This window comes from Meles meles, chromosome 14 (assembly GCF_922984935.1).
Source record: "Meles meles chromosome 14, mMelMel3.1 paternal haplotype, whole genome shotgun sequence".
Lineage (NCBI taxonomy): Eukaryota > Metazoa > Chordata > Mammalia > Carnivora > Mustelidae > Meles > Meles meles.
In genome coordinates this window covers 14,224,006-14,248,502 of record NC_060079.1, presented here as the reverse complement: position 1 = coordinate 14,248,502, position 24,497 = coordinate 14,224,006, and the positions used below count along the sequence as shown (strand labels likewise).

Genomic DNA, 24,497 nt, shown 5'->3' with positions numbered 1-24,497 from the left:
GGAATTTTAAAAAGTCAGCTTATGTACTTACAGGTGTGTGCGTTTGTTGCCTGTGCAGGTATATTTTGTCATATCATATTGTTATTTTAACCTTATTTAGGGCATGGTTGTCAGTTTAAGGAGAGAGACTACTGGTCTGACAAAAGTCACTGGCTGAGATAAAGATGCCCTACCTTTAAAGCGCAATACTGGTATCTTGTAATCTGATGATTTCTATCACTGTAGCGATCCAGAGGGGTGAACATAATGCTGAACGGTCCTGCCCACTGGCTAAATAAGATGAAAAGATGATGCCTCAGGCTTTGTTGGGGAAACAGAAATCTTCGGTGGTGAACTAGAGAGAAAAACAGAGTTTAGAGTCTCCTAGACTGAAAAGTGTAGTGAATACAGTTTATGTCCTTATTCTACATGATTCTCGCATTTTGAGGAAAGGAGTGATTCTATTTCGTAACTCAAGTTTTCTTTAGGTAATGAAGTGCGCATTGAAGAAGGCAAGCCTAATCTCTCTAAGTGTAGTGTCCTCTCACGCTGCGGTCGGCGGCACCTTGCCCAGAGTGGGAAGCAGAGACAGAAAGTAGACCCACGGACACTGCTTTCCAATCAACGTCTAGGAAAACTATAACACTCCCACTTGGCTGCTGCTCACATAGCAAACATTCTCTCCACTGCTACCACCCATGTGTGGAAATACTGGGAAATATAACGTACAGCCCTCCATTTGAAACAAGCACACTCTCACTGAAGAAGTCCTCTCAAATCTGAACTTTGGGTCATCCAAGAGGAGGAGGGTTGGTAAGAAGAAGGTTTTGCCACATCAAAATAATGAAAAAGTAGAACCAGTTGAACTGTGGCTTTTTGTAATTATGTCAACACTTTCAATTACAGTAATTAATTTTGACACTACGCTGGCCAGCTATTTTTATTCTCTGTGTTTTTGTTAGATGAAAAGGTTTCATACCCATTTGCTCTGTGGGGAAAAAAAAGACAAAAAGTCTCAATAATATAATTTACTATGCTGTAGAGAATTCTACAGAATGTGTTGCTTGGAGAGTCTAGAGGAGGAATACTGTGGAGTTGGAGCTCATGTTCACAGGAGAGCATGATGAAAAGGAAGAAATGAAGGCTATGTGAAATTCTCCCTTAATTACTTCCTTCCTCTGGAAATCGCATAGATTCATTTTCAGATGGGAACCCAAAGAATAGAAATAATGGGATAAGCACAAAGCCAAATTTAACTCCTCTTGTTCCCTTTCCAACCCTGTGCTGAATGACCGCAATCTGTTCTCATGGGTATTCCCAAGTAGCCCGAAACAAACGAAGGACCCTTTCCCAGACCTGCACATGGGCCAGTAGGATGAAAGAGGAAAGCACAGCAGTGAGGAACACAATGGGTTTTTCAAGCAAGGACGGGACTTGAGAGGCATCATTGTACCTGGAACGCACTGAATCAAGTTGGCGACCATGGCACTAAAATGTGCCCGGATATCTTTAAGAATTTCTACTTCTTTGTCATTTTCAGCTTCTAGGAGCATGCGGGTCAGGTCCACGTATTCTAAGAACAAAGCCCCGAGGGCTAAGGTATCCCGTTCTAAGGCTCCATTTGTGCTGGAAAAAAAAAAAATAAGAATAAGCTTTCAGATGATAAGTCTTTATGTCAGAGTAGTACATGCTTCACGGAAAATAAGACTCACTGCCAGGAGTCGCACGCTAAATGTGCTCCTGACCCACAGGCAGTGTAAATAAATGTGGGAAAAACAACAACAGGTTTTGGACTTCTCTGAGTGAAAGTTAAAGGTAACACATTTTAAAAAGGAAGGAAGAAAGGAAAAAAGGAAGATAAAAGGAACGAAAGACAGACAAGACAGACACGAAGAAAAAGAGACAAAAAGGCCAGTTTAGTAAGGAGAGATGAACTCATTCGAACTTTCCCCCTACCTGTCACTTATGACACCCGCATCAGCCAGAAGCTCAAATATTCGAAGTAGCTGTAGCCTTAGTAAGTCCCGCCGTTCTCGGCGCTTTTTGTTCTGTGTACAAAGAGGGAGTACTGTTTAGGCACATGGGCAAAACAATATTAACTTTGCTTTGGGAAACTGTATTAAAGGAAAGCTTCACTTAGCTATTTTCAATTTCCTAAACATAAAAGATGAGGGTGTTTTTCTTTCTTCCAAATCCTTAGAGAAAATGCTTGCTATTATGGGTCATAAAAGAAACAGATCCCAAGTGGGTCAATAAATATTTACAAGGTGGCAACGTTCAGAACTAACCAGCTTCATTTCCTAGTTGCTCCTAGCAGCTACTAAAAGACGGAGTCACTGAAGGGGCAGAAAGGTGGACACGAAGGTCCCACCAGTTCTTGTCATGCAAGTCACAGGGCTAAAATTCAGCTACTTCTTAGATCTTATCTACTATACGGGAAGTTTCTTTTTCTGTCTTAGTCTCTCCCCCCGCAACCCCCTCGCTACATTATAAATTTCTCCTTTTCAGAGTACACTTCAGGGAAGATAAAGTTGACAAAAATGCTTCTTATACCAGATGAACAAATAATATTCTTGACCACCCAACTCCTTGTAAAAGATAAGTAAACCAGCTAAAACCCCAAATTCAATCAACTCAAACCTCCTGCAAAAGAATGTAATATATTTACATACATAGGACTGTGTATGTTGTTTTGCCTTCATGAGCTTAGAACAAAAATCTTCTTTTTTTTAATATTTTATTTATTTGACAGAGAGAAATCACAACTAGGCAGAGAGGCAGGCAGAGAGAGAGGAGGAAGCAGGTTCCCTGCGGAGCAGAGAGCCCGATGTGGGGCTCGATCCCAGGACTCTGGGATCATGACCTGAGCTGAAGGCGGAGGCTTTAACCCACTGAGTCACCCAGGCGCCCCTAGAAGAAAAATCTTTTAAAATAGGAACCATATTATACTAAATACTCAAATACTGATCAATAATAAAAATAACAAAAGTTAAAATATTAAGATTCACAGTTAATATTTGAATTTTTGGGGGGATGTTTGTATTTTTTGGGGGATGGGGGAACGATTAGGTATCATTTAAATTTATATTATACCATTGTTCAAATAAACAGAGGCGTGAAGTATTTAAATTAAAAATCTTACCTCTGGTCTTCGTTCCAGAGCTTCTTTCATTAATGGATGAAGTTCTTCCACTAATTCTCTATGGAGGAAAAAGGTCAGCATTTGAAATTCATTATTATTGACGCCAAGTTTGTCACCAAACACATCCATTGATCCTAACTCACGTGCTTTTCTCACTTTGGCTCTGACCTCCAATTCCCCCTGGCCTGTTTCTCAGTCACATGGTGAACTGGAACCAGATATTGGCCTGTGCTTTGCATTACTGGTTTTCATCCCAGTGTTACATATATAATTTTGGCTCAATACCTATTTGTTGACTTGATTTTGATTTCCTGTTCTGGAGACCTCTATGGCAAGATATTCTCTATAAACAGTTTAAACAGTATTCTGTAAGTGATTATTAGAATCAGAACACTTCACTACAGGCACTGGAGATGAAGATAAGACAAATCGAGTCCCTCACAGAAGACATGTTCAGTCTCACGAGAGCAAAAGAGTTGGGGGGGCAGCTGCCCGGGCACCACTTTTGGGATCTGTGCTCAGGGGACTGACTGACTGACTGACAGTTGATTTTAAAATGAAGTCTTTTTGCAGGTTCAAAGATAAAATCCTTATTAGAACTATATGATGCAGGCAAATTATGGCAAGTATTATAATAAGGAGGTTTTCATCAAAACCTTTTCTCTGGTAAAGTAAAAGTGAAAGTTTGATCATCTATCTTTCACCTGTTCCCGTTATCTCTAGTTCTCAGCTTTATATCCATTAATCTAAATATTTCTCTTCTTTGGGAAATAATTTATGAACTTCTATGTCAAGACGACAAGACTATGAGCTCTAGTCTCTGCCAGAAATTCTGTCTACAGCCTACTCTATGCCTGAACACCTTGCAATATTCTGGCCGGATGTTTTGTGCTATAAGACATCATCCTCCAGCAAAATCTGAAGTTAGGAAGGTAAACTTTATGGCATTCTGTGCTGAGAGACAAAACCTGTATTCCATTTCAGATTTCTCTAACACAGATGCTAGAAGTTCTTCATCAAAGAAATGGAAATAATATTAACGATCTTCTCCAATAGCAGCCATTTACTGAATATTTACTATGTACATTTTTATATTTAATCCTCTCAGTAAATCCATAAGATAGATACTATAATGATAACAACTTTTCTTTTTATTGGATACACTTCTTTTTTATTTATTATAACAATTTTACAGGTGAGAGAACTGAGGCCCAGAGACATTATGCTTTCCAGACTCACACAGTTAGCTAATAAATTATATAATCTTACCCATCCCTAAGAATATTGAGGGGGTAAGATGTATAAGAGCACATGTCCTTGGGAAGGAATCTTAGGTTCTTAGACTCTTTGGGAAAGAATGTTAGGTAATTCCAGGAATTGTTTTTCTTATTTTCCTGTAGTATTTCTACATGATTCTTTGTCTTAACTATTTAACTAGTAAGGAGTAAATTACTGGTTCGCTGGCACTCACGTATCAGAACTCACAATTACTTTTTTTGAGAATAAAATCTGACTGTATATGTGAATAATGCAATGGATTTTTTTTTTCCCCCAGTGGTATCTAAAAGGTCTCATTAATCTTTCTTTTTCAAATACAGTTTCTCGCAGATGCCTGGAGCTTTCCCTTTTCTATCTATGTAAAAAAAAAGGTCAGGATTGCTTATAGGCGTTCATTGCTTAGCTGAAGTCACCAGAGGCAGCCCGAACTAGCACTTTATGACAGCTCTTTTAAAAGGCTTTGACACCGCCTCAGATGGAATGGTTATTTGATTAAAGGTGTGAAATGAGTAAGGAATCCAGAAAGTGAGACATGATGGTTCTATTAAGGCAGTTAAAGCACCTTCCAAAGAGACAGGCCAGTGTAACAGAATACTCCTAGAAGAGTTCTATCGGTGCTTAACCTGTGAGCCCGTTGCATGAATGGCCGATGAGCAGACCTCATTGTTCTGACAGCAAAGCCCCTGAACGGTCTGGCTCACCAGCGATGGACACTGAATTCTCTTCATTTATATTCTCTAAAAGGAGCTTGCGCACGAGATAAAATCTGAGACGTCAAATCAAAGCCACAAGGACCACAGGGGAAAAGCGAAGGCAGTTGCGAGGAATGCTTGCTCCATGCACGTCAAGCAACGCGGACACAAAGGAAATGGCGCAAAGCCTATAAATGCCCAGGCACATGCCGACACGCAAACTCAAACTCAAGTCAAAGACAGGAACCACGAGAGCAGCGGCAGGAATGAATTTAGAACCCATTGAGACTACCGTACCTGAAAACAAGGGAATTTGTTCTTCCAAATCCTAAAACTAAGGACTCTGTGATCTCAATGCCCTCTAGTCTCATCAAAGGCACCAACTGCTTTAACAGAACTCCCACCGATGGGGTGCCTATGGCCTGAAACAAGTTGATTAAGAGTGAAAAAGAGGTAACATGATAACTGATGCTTCCTTTAATCAAATGATGATTCCATTATAACAGTTTCAAAGTACTAAACCACAGCCCAAAACACTGCCATCATTTCAGAAAAACAAAACAAAACAAAACACACAGACAGGCATCAACGGCATCAATATCTAAACAGCACAATGAATGCATTTTTCTCCTGGGACACAAATTCTAAAGAATATTTTTATTTATAACAGAATTCTTTTTTTTTTTTAAACCAATTAAGTCTCCAAAACCATTCTTTACAAGATCATTTAATCAAGGCATAGTTTAAGGGCAAATGCTTGTCAGGGAGTGAGGGAAATTGATTTGGAGGGCAGAAGCCAAACCACAGGGCACTTATAAATATAAGTCACTCTGGTCTTAAGCAAGTTTCTCAACGTCTCTTCATCTTCACTTCTCTTGTCAGAGAGGAATAATAAATTATGCACATCAAGGCTCAATGGAATTTAGAAATGTTTAGGATGCAAATCTGATCCCACAGACTCCAGATGGCAGGCACAGTGTAATACACACTGTGAACTCTAGACAAACAAGCTAAAAAAAAACCTTACAGAATAATTCTTCTGAAGCATGTCACGTCACCTTGTTATCGTAGCTCACTGTACCATCAGGTGTGGTCGCCATGATTTCCGGAGTGGACGCTCTTAAGTGTCCCGGGCTCATTATACTGGGTTTTGCAACTCCAAAACAAAGAATAAGGTAATTTCTCCACAAGGTGACATAATTGTCTCCGCTGCCGGCAGTGCTGGTTTTCTTGGCATTAATTGGGCTACTAGAAATACGGATTTGAAAACAGGCGAGAAAGTAAGTTCTGGACTTTAAATATCACTGGTTAAATAAAGATCCTAGGAAGGGCTCAAATAGAGTTGAACAACTGTCTGCCAAGGCTAGTCCATGCTGTTATGAACTGTCTGTCTGGACAGGGGATGTCTCTGCTGGTGGGAAGTTGAATCGAACTCGAAGACTGTTTTCACTGTTAAGGGACTGACATTCGATACTCAGACAATCATAGGGATTATTAAGGAAAAAGGAAAAAAAACTAGGTCTAGATAAGACCTGTTGACCTGTTTTTACTCCACGATCAGGATTCTGTATTAGGAAGTACAGAAACTAGAGAGGATTATAATATGCAAATCAGTTAGGTAAAAGGAAAATGTAAGAGGGCAAATGATCAACAACATGTAGGAGGACATAGAGTTTCCTTACTTTGGGTCTACCAGGGGCATGATGGACTGCAGCCGAGTGAAGGCATACGGCCAGGCGTAGCTGAGGGCTGTGGGGCAGTGTTTGGGCAGGTTCTCCTGCCGCAGGAAACTGAAGAGGCAGAGGACCCAGGGGTCTTTGACAGACTGAGCGAATATCCAGACATGGGAAGGGCTCTTCACGTCATAATGGCTATTGACCAGGACTGCGTTCCACTCCACCAACCACTGCAGGTCCACGCTGTGGGTCAGTGGTAATGTCGCCTGCAGGTGCAAGAAGTAGGCCATGAATGAAAGCTCCACGGTAAATGACAGGTCCCCATCAGGGCTCCACCTACGAGCTCCTTTGTCCACACTGCTTTCCCGACCACCTCTGCAAAGGGCCAAGCTTTGAATCTAAGCACCCCTCCCACACCTACCACATGGGATGTCGGTCTGTACTAGCCACTGCTGTGTCTTATGCTGGAATACAAGCAGCTGAAGGGCAGAGTTTGGAGACGTGGGTCCTGTTTCAGTTTTAATGCCACACAGCACGTGCATTGGGACACTGAAGATGCTCATTAAATAGTTGTTGAAAAATAAACGGCTTTAGTAAAATTAAACTCGACCCTGGGATTGCCCCTTAAAATTCTTAAAAGCTATTAACTTTTGAAATTCATCAATGTGTTTTTATCCCTGTAATTAGTATCCTGGGCTATTAAATGCCATAATCTTGTTTTCTGTTTCTTGGACTAAACTACCTTCCCTTTGACTTGGGGAGACGGCAAAACGTAATTCCTTTCATGAAGGGCATGTCACAGATGACTTTTGAGGTAAGAAGCCTACTTATTCTTGTCCTGTGATATCAAGCCAAAACAACACTACATTCTAAAACTTTTTTGATCTATATCTCATATAAGTTTGTATGTGTCATCCTCTTTGAAGTCTAGAAACCAAAGTTTTGGGAAGACCAAGTTTCAAATAATCCAGCCGTGGTGAGACAATTCCCTTTATGACTGTCTGGCAATTAAAATGACCCGTATTATCTCTTGGATCTACAGGTTCCCATGGTTATGAGTGTGTCACTAGTGATCTCAACAGTTCATTGGCTGTGAGGGGGTACAGCCCGAGCTTTCAGGGCCAGAGACGAGATTTCCAACACAGGCTCCACCCAAGCTTGTGACCTGGGAAGAGTACCGACCATCCCAGAGTCTCTGTCTGGGAGATATTAATTTATGACTTGGGAATTATTAATGCTAATCTCACCTAATCTTTAGGTGAGTCACATGAGATAAGGAATGTAGAAACACCTGGCACAGAGCAGGCACATTCCTCTTCTCCCTTTTCTGTGTATCTTCTTAAGTGCAGTATTGCTGACCTAGGAACCCCAAGCCCACGATTTTGATTCTGACAAACAGAACAAAATCACATGACTGTCATCTGCGGCCCAATAAGAGATGGATATGAGATAATTAAACTTGACTCTTCCATTCCATGTCAAACCAAATTGAACTTCTTAAAGCAGTAGGGCTATGGAATATCACTATGAAAGTCTGTCCTTCCTGGCTTAATAGTTTGAGTAATGATCATTATCACTGCAACTGTAAGCAATAGCAGGGCCACTAAAGGTAGTGATCTGTGCTCAGTCTCAGTGAGAGAGAGAGAGAGAGAGAGTGAGACCATGGAAAGGTTTTGTATTCATTTCTATGTGTCAGATATGTCTCTATTCATTTACAGTTATTTGACAAGAAGAGACAAGGGGCATCAGCAATGTGGATGCTGTGAATGGTCCCTGATCTGCAGTGTCTCTTTTCAGCAACTGAACTGAAATTAATCCAGGTCCCTCTTCTATACTAGACTGATTTTTTAAAAAAATTAGATAATTAATATCAGTATCAATTTCCCTTCTATTTGTTCTGCAAATTGAAAGCTGCCAATATGCTCTTTAAAAAGGGAAGAATGTATTAGAATGGCAGATAAAGGTGTCCTAGATTCGGAGTCTAACTAAGGTCAAATCCAGGCCCTAACACTTCCCCATGTGACCACGGCCTCGCCCCTTAATATTTTTGAGTTTCAATACCTGGGAGGGTCAAAAAAGGTAATAAATATGAAAGGACACCATAAACTGTAAAGAACCCCATATAAGTTATAGGGTGGTGGTAAGCATGATAAATAATTAGTTTTCTTAAGGAATCTTGAGTAATTCTTTCTGAAACAATAGCTTGCAAAATATCTATATTCCTAAGGCTCAAATTCTGTTTGAACTTATTTGAATGTTTCCTAAGCCAGTATCTGAAAACTTTGTCTTGTTTTCACAAGTACTGTTGTGTCAGTTTATTATCTGACATGAAACCCCAGAGTTCTTCCACATCATTTTTCTTTGTCTCCTTTTTTCAGACAGGTCTGGAGCTTACACTTGAGAACAATTAGGGATCAGGATCAAATGTGTACTTACCGAATCTGAAACAGCTACGTGAATGAAACTTTCGAGAATGGATGAACTTAGCTGATCCATGACATCAATCATAGGCCTGTCATCGTCCTGTACAAAGGGTGGGCAATTACTCTCCCTAGGAAAAAGAATCCTTCCCACCCACCCCACTGCCTTTGTTTGGTACATGAAGCAGAACAGCTTGCAAGATAGTGATAAGGGTTTTCTCACAGAAATGTGAGTGCCAACATGATGAAAGGTAGTAGATAAAACTCCCTGTGATCCTGAGTTTAGTCTTTCAAGTTTCAGTGGAAGATGGTTAGAGCTCCAACTTCACCTTGTACTGAAAAGACATGGACTTGAACTTCCAAATGCTGCACACGTAGACAAGGATCCAAACACCCGTGCCATACATCATCCAGCAGAGTGTTCACGTGGTCGTGAAATTTAAGGGATGGAAACCCCACAAGAATATGCCTTGTGGGACCACGAAAATGCTACGTGCTTAACTCACTCATCTGCTAAAGTAAGTGATAAATTGTTGACTGTGACTGAATTTTAGTTCCAAAGAAAGTGCACTGGAGACTGACCACACTGACCACACACTCTGTGGTATCTTCATTGTGTACAGCTACTGGTAAAAGAAGACTACCGCGTACAGGAAAGAGTATCTTATAGAAAATTCTCCTTCACAAATAGTATATATATATGTGTGTGTGTGTGTATCCACATATGGATATGTATATGTCTGCCATCTTTTATTATAAAGAAGCTCAGAATTATACAATTATTTACTTCAGAAACCTTACAGGAAAGCCTTGGAAACCATTATTCATGTATGAATGAAAATGGTTTCCAAAAAATTGTGGCTGGGGGAAAAACACACACTCAAGCTCATAGATACAGAGAACAGATTGGTGGTTGTGGGGTGGGTGAAATATATGAAGGGAGTCAAAAGGTACAAACTTCCAGCTACAAAATAAATAAGTCATGGGGAAATAATGTACAACATGGTGACTAGAGGTGATAATACCATATTGTATATGTGAAAGGTGCTAAGAGAGATCTGAAAAGTTCTCATCACATGAAAACAATTCTGTAAGTCTGTATGGTGATAAGTGAGATACCACCTCACACCAGTCAGAATGGCTAAAATTAACCAGTCAGGAAATGACAGGTGTTGGCAAGGATGCGGAGAAAGGGGAACCCTCCTATACTGTTGGTGCGAATGCAAGCTGGTGCAGCTACTCTGGAAAACAGCATGGAGGTTCCTCACAATTGCACTATTAGGTATTTACCCTAAAGATATAAATGTAGTGATCAGGAGAGGCACATGCACCCAAATGTTTATGGGAGCAATGTCCACAGCAGCCAAACTATGGAAAGAACCTAGATGTCCATCAACAGATGAATCGATAAAGAAGATGTGGTCCATATAGATAATGGAATACTATGCAGCCATCAAAAAACTGAAATCTTGCCATTTGCAACAACATGGATGGAACTCGAGGGTATTATGCTGAGTGAAATAAGTCAATCAGAGAGAGACAATTATCATATGATCTCTCTGATATGAGGAATTTGAGAGGCAGGGCAGGGGGTTGTCAGGGAAAGGGAGGGAAAAATGAAACAAGATGGGACCAGGGAGGGAGACAAACCATAAGAGACTCTTAATCTCTGGAAATAAAATAAACTGAGGATTGCTGGAGGCTGGGTTATGGACATTGGGGAGAGTGTGTGCTAAGGTGAGTGCTGTGAATTGTGTAAACTGATGATTCATAGATCTGTAACCCTGAAGCAAATAATACATTATAGGTTAATTAAAAAAAAACTCTGTATAGTAACAGATGTTACTAGACTTATAGTGGGGATCACTTCACAGTGTAAACAAATACAGGTTCATTATGTTGTACACTTGAAACTAATATAATCTTGTAGGTCAGTGACACCCCAATAAAAAAAATTATGTGAAAACAAAGTTGTGGCTGGTAGAAGAGAGCAACATATGAGAAATGTTCTTAACAGTCTTTGCATAGAAATTAAGATCATGGGTTTTACACTTGAAACTAATGTAACAATTATGGTCAAGTACACTTTAAAAAGAACATGGGGCTCTAGAGGCATATATTTCTGACTTTCAATTCTGGCTGGGTCAGGTCCTCCTTGCTGATTTTTGGTGAAGGCATTTAATCTCCCTAAACTTCAGCCTCAGTATCTGCACACTGGGGAAAATAATACTGATTTTTAGGTTATTGGGAAGGTTAAGTGAGATACCATGTCTAGCGCACAGCACAGTGGTCGCACGTCCATGGTAATGACGATCATTCCTATCAGACTTAGAGACTTAATGGAGGTTTACCAAAGTACAGCAAGTCTTGGACATCCATTTACCAGCTACTACAGATGTCCTAAAAATAGATCACCAAGCCATCTGAAGAAGAGTGAACAGAAAGGATTGTGATGAATTTGAAAATAATTGGGTAAAGACAATGACCATTTTGTGGATCAGAAAACCAAGTTCAGGAATTTAAAACAGGAAAATGGAATGTAGAATTTTTTTCTGAAGAAGTATGTGACATAACACATTGGTCCTTCTTTCGTCAACTTATGCAACTCATGGTTCAGCCACCTGTGCTCGCAGGTGACGAGCCTTAACATCTGAACAAGGGTGCACAGCCCTTGACCAAGTGTGGACATTAGCTGGCCGATCATGCTTGACCATTGGCTTGCTTCTTCAATCTCAAGGGTAACGTGATGCCGCCATTTTGTTTTTATTTTTCAACATTTCCTTAGCAATTCGGGGTCTCTTCTGATTCCGTACAAATTTTAGGATTGTTTGTTCCAGCTCTTTGAAAAATAACGGTGGAATTTTGATCGGAATGGCATTAAAAGTATAGATTGCTCTAGGCAGTATAGACGTTTTAACAATGTTTATTCTTCTGATCCAAGAGCATGGAACGGTCTTCCATCTTTTTGTGTCTTCTTCAATTTCTTTCATGAGTGTTCTGTAGTTCCTCGAGTACAGATCTTTACCTCTTTGGTTAGGTTTATTCCCAGGTATCTTATGGTTCTTGGTGCTATAGTCAAGGGGACATATTTTCTCATAATTTCAAGATTACTAAAATAAAACTGTTGCCCTGACTGTTTGATACCTTGATCATTTAGAATGGAACTCACTATTTTCTCAAGTTCTTTCTCTAATATAAACATTATAATGTCTTCTTAATTTGATGCCTGCTGAACATTATGAAGGAAAATGATCTACAACTTAATATTAAAATTCTTCACTGTTTAACCAAGGACAACCTCTTAGAGAATCAGAAATGGTCTTTTCTATTGCTCTCAGAATAGATGGCATATTTCTTGGAGCTCAAGAGTGCTCTTTCATAATCAAAAACCCAGGGTCAATCAAAAATTATTTTTTGACATCATGTTTGACAAGGAGGCCCATAAAACAGTAACGCATTATTCACAGGTTTTAATTTAAACTTTAAAAGAAAGAAATGAATTAGAAAGTTCAAAAGGAGAATCCATACCTCAGGCTGACCCAGGGCGACAAATAAAGCTCGAATTTCCTTGAGTATTAAAACGGACAGTTTGCGTGTGGCCACCTGGAAACTGCAGAGTAAAACCAAAGCAAATCCTTCCACGGCGTGAAGCACGCTGCAGTGGGGGCCCCGCTCCGACTGACTTCTGTGGCTGGAGCCATTCGCAATTAGCTGTCAGGCAATAAGAGCACATTCTATATTCAGAAAAATAACAATTGAAGAAGAAGAAACTACTCATATGTGCATCTTTTGGCACATGGGACCTCATAATATTAAAATAAATTGCAATGGCTTCTATCCAGACACGACTGTAAGTTCATTATTATTCATGACAGATCATAGATCCCCTTTTTCTTTCGATCCATTGTTACTTTGGAACACCATCAACCATCTGTTACCTTTGATAAGAGAGAACTTTCAAAGGTTATTAATATTAATAAGAACAAAACTGCTTCCATCCATATACCATTTGAAATGACACCATAAATTGAGTCAAAGTTGCCCATTTGTTTTGACTCAGATTCCCTATAGACTTGTAGAGACCATTCAAATGGATTTTCAAACATTTACTTTCTAGTCACATGTGCTTGTTTCTTGTGTTCGATTCTAATCTAGGTGTGTGCACGTTTATGCCACGGGTTCTCAAAGTTCCCAAGTCACAACTAAATGGGTCTAAAGCAAAGGAACCTAGACAACAGGGCAGATTCCACAACCATTTCAGTTTTCTTTTGACAAGCACACGTAACCCTGTTTGTTTACTCCCATCTTTTGGCATGCGTACGACACAGGGAAGCAGGAGTGACCTAGGACTGGGGATCCTGGCTGTTCCTTCAGTGCTGTTGTACGCCCAGAAGCCTTCATGTTCCTCAGCCTCTCAGCTGTGTTCTTCCCTTGCCAGGCCTCTTTTCTTTTTTCTTTCTTTCTTTCTTTTTTTTTCTTTTCTTTGACAGAGAGAGATCACAAGTAGGCAGAGAGGCAGGCAGAGAGAGGAGGAAGCAGGCTCCCCACTGAGCAGGAAGCCTGATGCAGGGCTGGATCCCAGGACCCTGAGATCATGACCTGAGCCCAAGGCAGAGGCTTAACCCACTGAGCCACCCAGGCGCCCCATCCCAAGCCTCTTTTCCATCCGCTCATTGCCAATGTCAAGTTCATCACTGCCCTTGTTCTCCTCTGACAACACTGCTCCATAACCTGCTCTTCCCAATGTTGTCATTCATTTTTAGTATTTAGGACTGAGGTGGGAAGGAATAAAGAAATCCTAAGACTGCATTTTTTTTTCCTCTGTGGATATTGAACAATAAAACCAATGTGATATATGATAGGACCAAACCCCCCCCCAAAAAAAAACCAAACAAAAAAACTGGAAGGCAACTGACTTTTCTATATGCATATCCCTATCCAGCTTGATATGCATATCCATACCCAGCTCTATATCCATGCTTATGGTCATTTGTTCTTAGAGATTTATAATCATAATTCTCAGAAAAAAGCAATTTCTACTCCCTGAATGGCCTTGCGGATGATAACAAATCTAACCCAAAGGCCTATCAATCCTCAGTTTCTTGGTCACAATTTACGCAAGATGGAAAAATTAAGGGCCATCACCAGGTCTCGAGAAAGTTCCTTGGTGGCAGGAAGTAAGAACTCCAAAGGTTCTCCAAGCTGCAGCTTATTCACACATATACTAAATTGCAGAATATAAATCAGTGGGAAGAGTGTGAAAATCACCTCTGAATTTCTGATCTTGTTGGCTTGTTCATAGACTTTCCCTTGAGTTTGTATGACCAGTTTCCACTGGGTGAGCAGCTGGAGCAGTAACTTCAGGGATGAATCAAGGAGCGTGTGATGCATGTCATTGACTTCCCGGAGAAGGAAGTTGGTAAAGCCAAACAGTACATCTTCTCTCCAGTCTGAGAAGTCCACAAGTAAACCCTGAAGAGAATTCTGTGCAATATGTCGCAGCTCATCGTCCATATGAATAGAGAGCCTGTGAAAGGAGTAAAAGACAATAAAGCCTTGAGTTTATTAATGTTTCTTCTAGATTTGTGACATAACAAACATAGTTCTCTGCTTTTATCCATGTCACCTGTTCTTCATTCAGCTCCCCTCGTGTTGACACCTGATAGAAACAGCATACTTTTATCAGAGCTAAGGAATTAACCTGGGTGCAAAGCTATTAACTAAACCACAGATTTTATTCAGATTGCATCAGTTTTTCACTAATGTCCTTTTTCTGTTTCAGGATAGAATCTAAAATATTACCTGGCATTCACCTGTATCTGAATACTTTTTAGTGCAATGTTGACTGCGAAATAAATTAGTATCAAACCCTATTACTTTTTAAAATTAACATATAATGTGTTATTTGCTTCAGGGGTACAGGTCTGTGAGTCATCAGTCTTACACAGTTCACAGCATTCACCACAGCACAAACCCTCCCCAATGTCCATAACCCAGCCACCCTAAGCCCTATTACTTTTAAGGACAAGAAGAGTGAGTACCACAGAATCTAAGGGACTCACCCAGAAGTTCAGTGAGAATGAGCAAGTAAGGCTTAGATCAATGGTCCATAATTGGTCTTGCCCCACCAAGGGGTATTTGGTAATGTCTAGAGACGTTAATGATCATCACAACTCAGAGAGGGCTATCGGCATCTCTCTAGTAGGTGGAACCTACAGATGTGGCTAAGCATCCTAAAATGCACAGGACAGCTCCCTACAACAACGAATTATCTAGACCAAAATGTCTACAGCGTCAAGGTTGAGAAAATCAGTCAACTGAAGAATATCAGGGTATTGGTGGTGTAACCTAGAATACTGTAATAAAATTAAATCTTGACACTGGTATGAACCATCAGCTAACATGTTTTATAGATTCCTTTATTCATTTACTTAAGAAACAAATATTTTTGAGATCTCCTCAGATTCAGATACACAACCCTTCAGATACAGAGTTCAGTAGGGCCGTGTCTATTGGGTGGGGTGCTTGCAGGAGCGAGGGGGAGAAGATGCTGGAGAGGAATCAGGAGCAGCTTGGGGAAGGGTCTACTGGCCACCCAGGGAAGCAATACAGCAGGGAAGGGGTTAACGGTGTGTGTTCTGGAATCAGAATATCCAGCTCAGTGTCTTGCCACTTGTTGCTTACTAGCTGTGGGACCTTGTGCTAGTTAGTCAATCTCTCTCAGCCTCAGAGCCTCATATGGGAAATGGGGACAACTACTGTACTTGTATTTCACAAACTTGTTGTGTGGTTCCTGAAGATGACCTATATACAGTGTGTAACACCACACAGAGTATGTAGCAAGCACTTAGTAACTGGTAGTTATTATTAGAAATAAGTGAGCTGTATCTTGAAAGATATAGAGGAATAACATGATTAGCTTCACACCTGGAAATAAAAAACTTAGGCAGGAATATGGAGAATGCCTTGGAGAAGCAACCAGAGTAGGGGCAGAGACCAGCTAGGAGGTCACTACAGTGTCAGGCAATAGGCGGGGGCCGGGTGGGTGGCTGACCCAAGACGGAGAAGTAGTGAGAAAGGCAGACAGATCAAAGACACTGAGGAGGTAGAGTTTCCAGCACTCAGCAGCCTGGAGGTGTTCAATGTCAGAGAAGAAAATGGCTTTGTAGGGGCCCCCACAAAGAGGGTAGATAGTATCCTCAATGAAGGGAAGAAAACACTTGGACCCAGACTGTATAGGAACTTCCTCAAAGTCCAGGATGCCAGCCGATGACTTCTAACCCTTAATCTAAACAAGTCCGGTACAGTCCTATGTTTCTGAATAAACATGATTTCAAAACTTGAAAAGCAAACACCTTTCTTATTCTCTAAGGCATAAAGCACACTAATTGGTCCAAATCTGACACTTAGAAACCAGGCAAAAACTTGTTAATGAGCAGATATATATCAAGTCAGGAAAAACATATTTCCTGTTCCAAAAGCAAGTGATGTTCTAGGAAGATACAGAGAAGGAAGATCTAAGCTGATTCTTCAGGTTAGACTTAACCCACTAAGTCTAGAGCTCTTACAGGGATGGGATCACAGTTGCTGGAGGAAAACATAGAGGCCTTTACCTTGAGCTTCCAATTAAGGACTGTCTATGGCAGGAATTTACAAACTTTGTGTTTTAATCAGAAGCTCAATTTTTTCCCCTCAAATTTTGAGTACAACACAAAATCCGAGTTGAAGCTGGGGTAAAGGGCCTGAAGCCCACCCACTTGGGGAAAAACAGTAGAAGCACCCTTGAGTCATTCTGCAGCTCATGGTTTTAAAATACTAGTTTATAAAGCAAACAAACAAACAAAAATGCTAGTTTATAAAAAAAAACAACACTTGAAATCACCTTCCCATCTTAAGTTTGTTATTTCTATTTATTATACTCATAGTCATCTATGGTCCTGAATATTTTAGAGAACAAGCTTCTGTAAATGACTCTCAGTGAAAAGAACTTTCATAAAGGTGAGCTTCAGAGTCACATGGGAGCAACTTAGTACATCTGAATAATTTTATAGTGTAAGGTGCACGAATCAGAAGGGAGAGACTTCAAATTCACAAACCAAATCCAGTACCATGATCAGAAGAAAAAGATCCGTTAGGGGAAACAGCCCCTTCTGGACTGTTGCAGGATAAACAAAAGGTTATTAGGAAGAGGTAAGGAACCAGTTGCCCTAGAGTATCAGCAAGGGCAGCAGAGGGAGAAAAGGGTTTAAAGTGAAGCCCAGGAGACAATGGTTTCCAAAAGGAGGGATCTGCTGACAGGTGGACGGTTAGCCTTTGCAATAGTTCACCAGAAGTGGTTGGAATGTCTTCTCTGCAGGTATCAAAGAGTGAACTTCCATCTACATACAGTGCTCTGAGCTGTATCTCAATTAAAATAAAATACATTAAAAAGTGGTTTATTGAAGCAATATATGCAATGAGACTAGATCTCTCAGTAAGCCACTCAGAACAACCAGCCACCTTCCACCGTACAGACCTAGACTGAAAAGCAAATGGTAAATGGCAAATGACAAATATTTTTCGGGTACCACAGAAGACTGTGGAACTCTGTAGGCACTATGTCATAAATTGCCACAAATTATAAGGAAACACTGCATAAAAAGTGTTTATCTCCCATTTTGAAACAAACCAATGACATTTCTCACTGCCATTTGGCGGCAGGAAAATTCTGTACATTTGGGCAACCGACTTTCCTCTTCTGAAGTTCAAATCTCCTTCTCCGAAAATAGGAATAAATATGTGCCCAGCTTTCTGAACATACTGTGCATGAAAACGCATTGTACATCAAGGCATCATCTGTTATTCAAATATAAAGATGCCTAAAAATAACAACTAACATTGGCTGAGCGCTTACTGGGTTCTAGGCACTATGTGAAGTGATTTATGTGCATTATTTGATTCTCACAACCTCATGACAAATTATGGAAAGGGGGGAGCAGACACGGAACAGCAACCCCTCCGTGCATAGGGAGTGCTGCGGGAAGCGACAGAGGACGGGAGCCTGTAGACTGTTGAGGGAGAGGTCCTTCCTGTGCTCAAGGGACAGAGCAGGAAACATCTGGGAGGACAGTCAGAGAAAATGATATCTATGGCCAAAGACACAAGTAACCTCCCTTCTATGTGGAAAACCTCAGTAGCACCCAGACAACTGGGAAGGGCAGGCTTCGTAAGAGCAGGAAGGAAATCCTCCCCAGGGATGTTATTGTGATGTCAGGAGGGCCTGTGGAGCCTCCATGGAGCCTAAGGAGAAAGAGTCCTCACACTCCGCCATTAGACATGGGCGGAGCAATACACAAAAAATCAGAAATGTAGTAGTTTGGAGAAAGGGGTTTGCCACTTCATTCCATACCACAGTGTCATGCTAAACACTAACAGAAGTCTGAGGTTAGAGTGTCTGTGACATTTAGCCATTACCTCAAATGCTGGGAAGGGGCCTTGGGGGACATATCCCCTCCTTATTCAGGGAACTGAGCTGGGGGATGGGGACAGAGAATTGGCATGAATGTTGGTCTTATTTTGCCAGTTATAAAGAAAACCAAGGAGCTCCTGGGTGGCTCAGTCAGTTAAACATCTGCTTTCGACGCAAGTCATGATCCTGGGGTTCTGGGACAGAGCTCCGCACTGGGGCTCCCTGCTCAGCAGGGAGTCTGCTTCTCCCTCTTCCTCTGCCCCTCCCCCTGCTTGTGCCCTCTTTCTCTTTCTCTCAAATAAAATCTTTTTAAAAAAATAAAGAAAACCAAGTTTTTCTGCAGTAACAATGTACTGCGGATGTAACCATGAAGCATCTGAACTAAAAGGTCTCATACCTCTCTGACTAGACTGTATATTGCCTCAAGAGTCAACTCGGTCCAAACGGGAATGGACTACGTCCCCACAGTGTAAAGAATATTATAGGCTGGAAACCCACATTTACTGCTGTTGAATTTCTCCGTTTTGTCCTCTGACCCTCTCGAGGAGATCTGAAAGGACTCATTTTCTCACAGGTTAACAGGACCCAGCGTGTAGGTCGAGCCCTCCATTATCTCTCCCTTGAGGAGAACAGCCTCCGGCTTCTTTTAAAGTTTATGGAAAAGGTCTCTTCACAGACTGTGCCATATAAGCACAGTCATTTTCTTGATTTCTAAGCCTTGAACCCTCAAGAATGTTTATTTGCTCTTTCCCCTCATAAAAACAGTCCCCACTGCTTTGAGCTTGGTAAGAATGTACATAATAATAAACACGATGCACCATAAATAGCATGGACATTCCAACCATGTCTAACAGAATTTCCTTCTGGCATGCCTGGCACCAGGGTCTTCTGTAGATCCAGGCGCCACTGGGTTCGGTGATGAGAGTGATCCAGAAGTAAGAATCTCCCACACAGTCACAGCAAAATCGTGTCACAGACTGTACCTGAACGCTGCGTGACATTTAAAAAACTCAGTATTTCAAAGGCCTAGTACACATAATCGTCCCCAATTAAAACTTCACTGACATCAGCAAACTTTCCTTCTACTTCAATTTAACTGATAACTTTTTCCCTGCTGACACATTTTCCCCTGGATTAACCAAAGCGCACACCTATGACACGTAGCCCTCTTCACAATCTTATGAAATAGGTGATATTATTCCAATTATTTAAAAAGATTTTATTTCTTTATTTGAGAGGGAGAGAGAGAGTGCGCGAGGGAGAGCAGGAGCAAGGGGAAGGGCAGAGGGAGAGGGAGAAGCCGACTCCCTGCTGAGTCGGAGCCCAATTCACCAGGACCCTGGGATCATGACCTGACCTGAAGGCAGACACTTAAGGAGTGAAGCACCCAGGTGCCCCAGTATTATTCCAATTTTATCAGGGAAAAAACTCTGAAGGCTTAAATAATTTGCCTAGATCACATGGTTAGGAAGTAGCAAAAGCAGGGAGGCAAAATTCAGGATTTCCAAATGATTCCATTTCATTCCCAGATTTTGCTATTTCCTCCAAATCTCCTAGATGGTGCTCTGCCATTCTCTGGTGGCTCAGAGGCCATGAGGAGCAGTCTTCTGTCCCTTAATTTCTCACTGCCATGTCCAACCCCTTCACTCAGCACCCCCTCCCCTGTGCATACTAGACTCCTACTCACCCAGCCCTTCCCCTGTCACCCCTGGCGCAGCGACGGGCTGCTCTTACATTTCTGGGTCACCTTGGCACCTGGCACCTGCCTCTCAGCATTTCCTTACTCTCTGGCTTTGCCAGCATCTTGGGAGACTCAATTATAGGATCTCAGCCTCTTCTTCCTCAGGTTCCCTCACTCCCAAATAACCTTGTTTCTTATCCTTTGGGAATCTGCCCTTCATTCCTCCTTAGATCCCCTCACCCAGAGCTGGAAGTCCCTTTGTGATCCGGGCTTATGGTTCCCTCGTTTCTGCTGCTTCCCTACTTCCAATGACTATGTTCTTTGCTCACATTCTGGTTGTTAGCCTGAGGCAAATTAGCAGTCTAGGCTAATCTTTTAACTTCATAATCTTAAAATATGTCCTAAACATGGAATGGAACAGAGAAGGAGGCACAGAATGGAGGTTGCTGATGACAGGAAAGGAGAGGTTATACGTAGCGGTGACCAAAGCCATCAAGAAAGGTGGATGGTTGTGGTCAGAGAACACCAGGGCTTCCAACACTGGCTTTCAAAGTAATGGATCTCCAGTCGTCCTCGCAAGCCAGCCCCGTCCTGTGCCAGCAGTGACTGGCAGGAAGAAAGACGCAGCTGTGTCTACGCTTGGAGGGCAGTAGGCTACAAATGATATTAATGGACCAGAGAGGGTGACCAACAGGAATCCAAACTGGCCGTCCAGCGCTGAAGGTATGATGACCACAATGACCAGGAGTGCGGTGCTCCGTGGAGCTACTTGGAAGCCGTGGGGCAGCCACTGGTGGTCCGCAGTCACATGGGACCAGGGCTTGGGTTACTCCATTTGGATACTGATGGGAAGGGTGCTCTCCAAAAAGGGCTAGCGAAATGTGGGTACACAAGGTAATGCGTAATGCATTAATATTTGTTATCCTTCTCTTGGCTTTTCTCTATTCCATCATTATCAGATTAAGAGCCTAAAATATTTTCTATCACATTATTCTCTCTCTTAATACTGCATCAGTCCAAATGCCTCAGCTAATAGATTAGCTGAAAATCTACCTTTCCAGTCTTTTTTTTTTTTTTTAAGATTTTATTTATTAAATGTCAGAGAGAGAGAACACAAACAGGGAGAGCAGCAGGGGGCAGAGGGAGAAGCTGAGCAGGGCGCCCAATATGGAACTTGATCCCAGGACCCTGGGATCATGACCTGAGCTGAAGGCAAATGCTTAACTGACTGAGCCACCCAGGCATCCCTACGTCCCCAGTCTTATTTCTAGGTCTTATTATCATTGACTTTTTAAATTCCCTCTCCTTCTTTCCTTCCTCCCTCCTTCCTTTCCTCTCTTCCTCCCTTCCTTTTTCTTCCCTTTCTCTCTCTCTCTTTTTTATCAAATTAAGGATGATTTTGTTCTTCATTCCATTCCATTCAAACGCCCCATGTTTCTAAGGATTTCACATTCTAAATTGCTTTTAAGTAATGTCACTTTTGATTTTTAAATTAAAGACACACATAACTGTCAACTAGAACTTCTTATCAACATGAGAAAAATGACACTTAATTCACTATAACAACATAATTTCACTTAAAACAAATTAACTTGAGGTTCTAGTTGGACTGCATGTTCTCATGGACAATGTTGGGAGAGTGATATATATACGACTTTTGGCAGCTTTCTGAAGCACTAAAATTAGCTAAGGATCCCCATTACCCAACTTCTTGGCCCCCTGGGGGTCTGTGGGCGTCAGACTGGGAATCAGACCCTGCATGAACACTTCTCCAGGCAGATTTATCTCATTTCCCGGCCCCACCTCTGTCTTCCATGGTACGCTTTTCCTTTCTGAGTCCTATCTCATGATTCACCTTCTCCAGGACTGATCTGCTGACTTCCTCAGTCCCCAGTAATCCCTCTACCCACTGAACTCACATATCACACTTTTTGTGCCATTAGTTTGTACAGTTTCGGGCCTTGGATTGCCAGTTACCTTATGTGCTTATGTATTTGCTTCTACATTGGATTTTAAGCCCCTTGAACATGGGGAGAAAAACATACACTTTTTAAGTTCCTCCTTGCTTATACATAGTACCTAGAATAATGCCTCATTTAGTAAATATTTGTCAATTTTAGTAATCATTCCTTTTTTTTTTTTTAAGGAATCATGACAAAGGATTATAATCAATTTATTCAAATACACCCACAGCGGTTCTCACCTAGCCAGCAAGTCAATAAGTTCAAGTTTTGACATCCCATCAGGAAGCAGTCGGGGGATAGCAGCAACACAGGTCCTGAAAAGATCTATTTTTGGCTTTCTCTCACCCCTAGAATTTGAAAACAAACATAGGTTAAAGGCTACAAAAAGTTTTTTAAAAAAATCAATCAAATATGTGAAAAAAGACTAGAAACCACTGCATGGTGTTTGCTGTTTCTTATTCTCAATGTTTATGACCTTTAGAGCATGGCCAGTTCTAAGAGAATGTACAAAGATTTGAATCTTAGAGGTAGATATCCAAAAGGAGAAATGCCAATGTCAACAGTATTCTAGCATACAGTTTGCCATTCAGCCAGTTTCCCTGGGGTTTGGTCCCCGTGGACTGCACTTAAACCACTGAATTCACTGACATGCCTAAATGCACCCGCGTGTGACAAATACAGTGCAGTCATTCCTACACTCAGCATTTAAAAATAGGATTTTAGTGGATACAAGGAATGGTGCCTCTAACAAGCATGACATCTGGAAGCTTCTCTCTCTAGTGAATTAGGCTTGTCCTCTGGAGTCCCTCCTGTCATTTAAAAAATTAAGTGCTTCCAAGAATAAGTCTTTCATAATGTCAAGTAAAATCCTGAAATGTATATAGTTGTGCATGCAATTCTGAGTTTTAAAATTACTCTGATGAGCATGACCTCTATGGAGATTCCTTCCCTCCTTTCATGTCTTGGAAATATGAATGCTTGAAGCCAAGATAATTAATATCTTCTACATTCTGTTGTAAAATCTGAAGGACCACTACATTTTATGACAAATCATTTCGATTTTTAGTTGTTCAAATAGATAACTGATCCTTAACCACATATTTTATCAAGAAAAACTACACTACCCATCATATCCTTCCAAGAACCTAAGTGGTGAAATATAACAACATATTTAAATTCTGATAATTCAGTCTTTTGAGAATAAATATAAAACTGTCATGAAATTAATGCTATTGTAGGACACAAAGACAATGATGAAAATGCAAAGTAGGATAAAGTCATTCTTTCTTGGAATAGTAACTGTGGTCAGAATAGAAACACAGCAATTGGAATTTGCCCTCTCCATAACCAGATGGCAATTCTGCTTTTTAGCATGGCTTTGTTTAACTTTGTTAGGAATGAAGACAAAACTGCTTATGTGAAAAATTAACACATATATGTTGACTCCTCAAATACTGTTTTTGCAGAAAGTTATAGGATTATCTTCTTTCCTTTTCCATAGTCCTTTTGGCATGGAGTGCACGAGGACTGGAGAAGGGGCCATTGCACACTGGTTTATAATCAGCTGAAGAAACAAGAAGTTTCCAGGTGACATCCCCAAGTAGCTGTACTGAGTTAGAACCTGGGGATGGCTCCTAATTGTTCATTTGCAACATGGTGAGTCGTTTAAATAGTTCTCCTAGCTTGCTCACCAGATGTTTTAAGCAGTTGGCATTATTTGTTGGAAAACAGGTGACCCCGTTGACCTGAATTTGTAAGGCAAATTCCGCCAGGCTTCCAGGCTGATAAAATGAGCCTAGATTAGAAACTCTAATGGGTGCATTATTTCCTTTTACCACTGTAGTCCTTCCCCTCTGGGCTTTTAAAGATTTATTTATTTAGGGGCGCCTGGGTGGCCTGGTGGGTTAAAGCCTCTGCCTTCGGCTCAGGTCATGATCCCAGGGTTCTGGGATGGAGCCCCCCATCGGGCTCTCTGCTCGGCGGGGAGCCTGCTTCCTCCTCTCTCTCTCTGCCTGCCTCTCTGCCTACCTGTGATCTCTTTCTCTCTCTGTGAAATAAATAAATAAAATGCTTTTTAAAAAAAGACTTATTTATTTATTTTAGAGAGAGAGACTGTGCATATGAGCAGGTGGGGGCGGGGCAGAGGGAGAGAGAAAATCTCGAGCAGACTCTCCCCTCTGAGTTCAGTGTCACAGGCATAGCTTGATCTTACAACCC

The 24,497-nt window shown here is 41.2% G+C and overlaps 1 protein-coding gene across 8 annotated transcripts in view; it reads right to left on the bottom strand.

Annotated features, from left to right (window-relative positions):
- FRY (FRY microtubule binding protein) overlaps positions 1 to 24,497 on the bottom strand; it is a 444,482-nt gene that overhangs the window by 110,657 nt on the left and 309,328 nt on the right. For all 8 annotated transcript variants that reach the window (XM_045978039.1, XM_045978033.1, XM_045978035.1 and 5 more), the window contains 11 exons: positions 22,520 to 22,627; positions 14,456 to 14,714; positions 12,716 to 12,898; positions 9,204 to 9,290; positions 6,774 to 7,033; positions 6,150 to 6,339; positions 5,389 to 5,513; positions 3,122 to 3,179; positions 1,936 to 2,027; positions 1,433 to 1,605; positions 174 to 334 (listed from right to left, as the gene is read on the bottom strand). In XM_045978039.1, the coding sequence (XP_045833995.1) occupies positions 174 to 334; positions 1,433 to 1,605; positions 1,936 to 2,027; positions 3,122 to 3,179; positions 5,389 to 5,513; positions 6,150 to 6,339; positions 6,774 to 7,033; positions 9,204 to 9,290; positions 12,716 to 12,898; positions 14,456 to 14,714; positions 22,520 to 22,627 (1,696 nt within the window). The remainder of the gene's footprint in view (positions 1 to 173; positions 335 to 1,432; positions 1,606 to 1,935; positions 2,028 to 3,121; positions 3,180 to 5,388; positions 5,514 to 6,149; positions 6,340 to 6,773; positions 7,034 to 9,203; positions 9,291 to 12,715; positions 12,899 to 14,455; positions 14,715 to 22,519; positions 22,628 to 24,497) is intronic.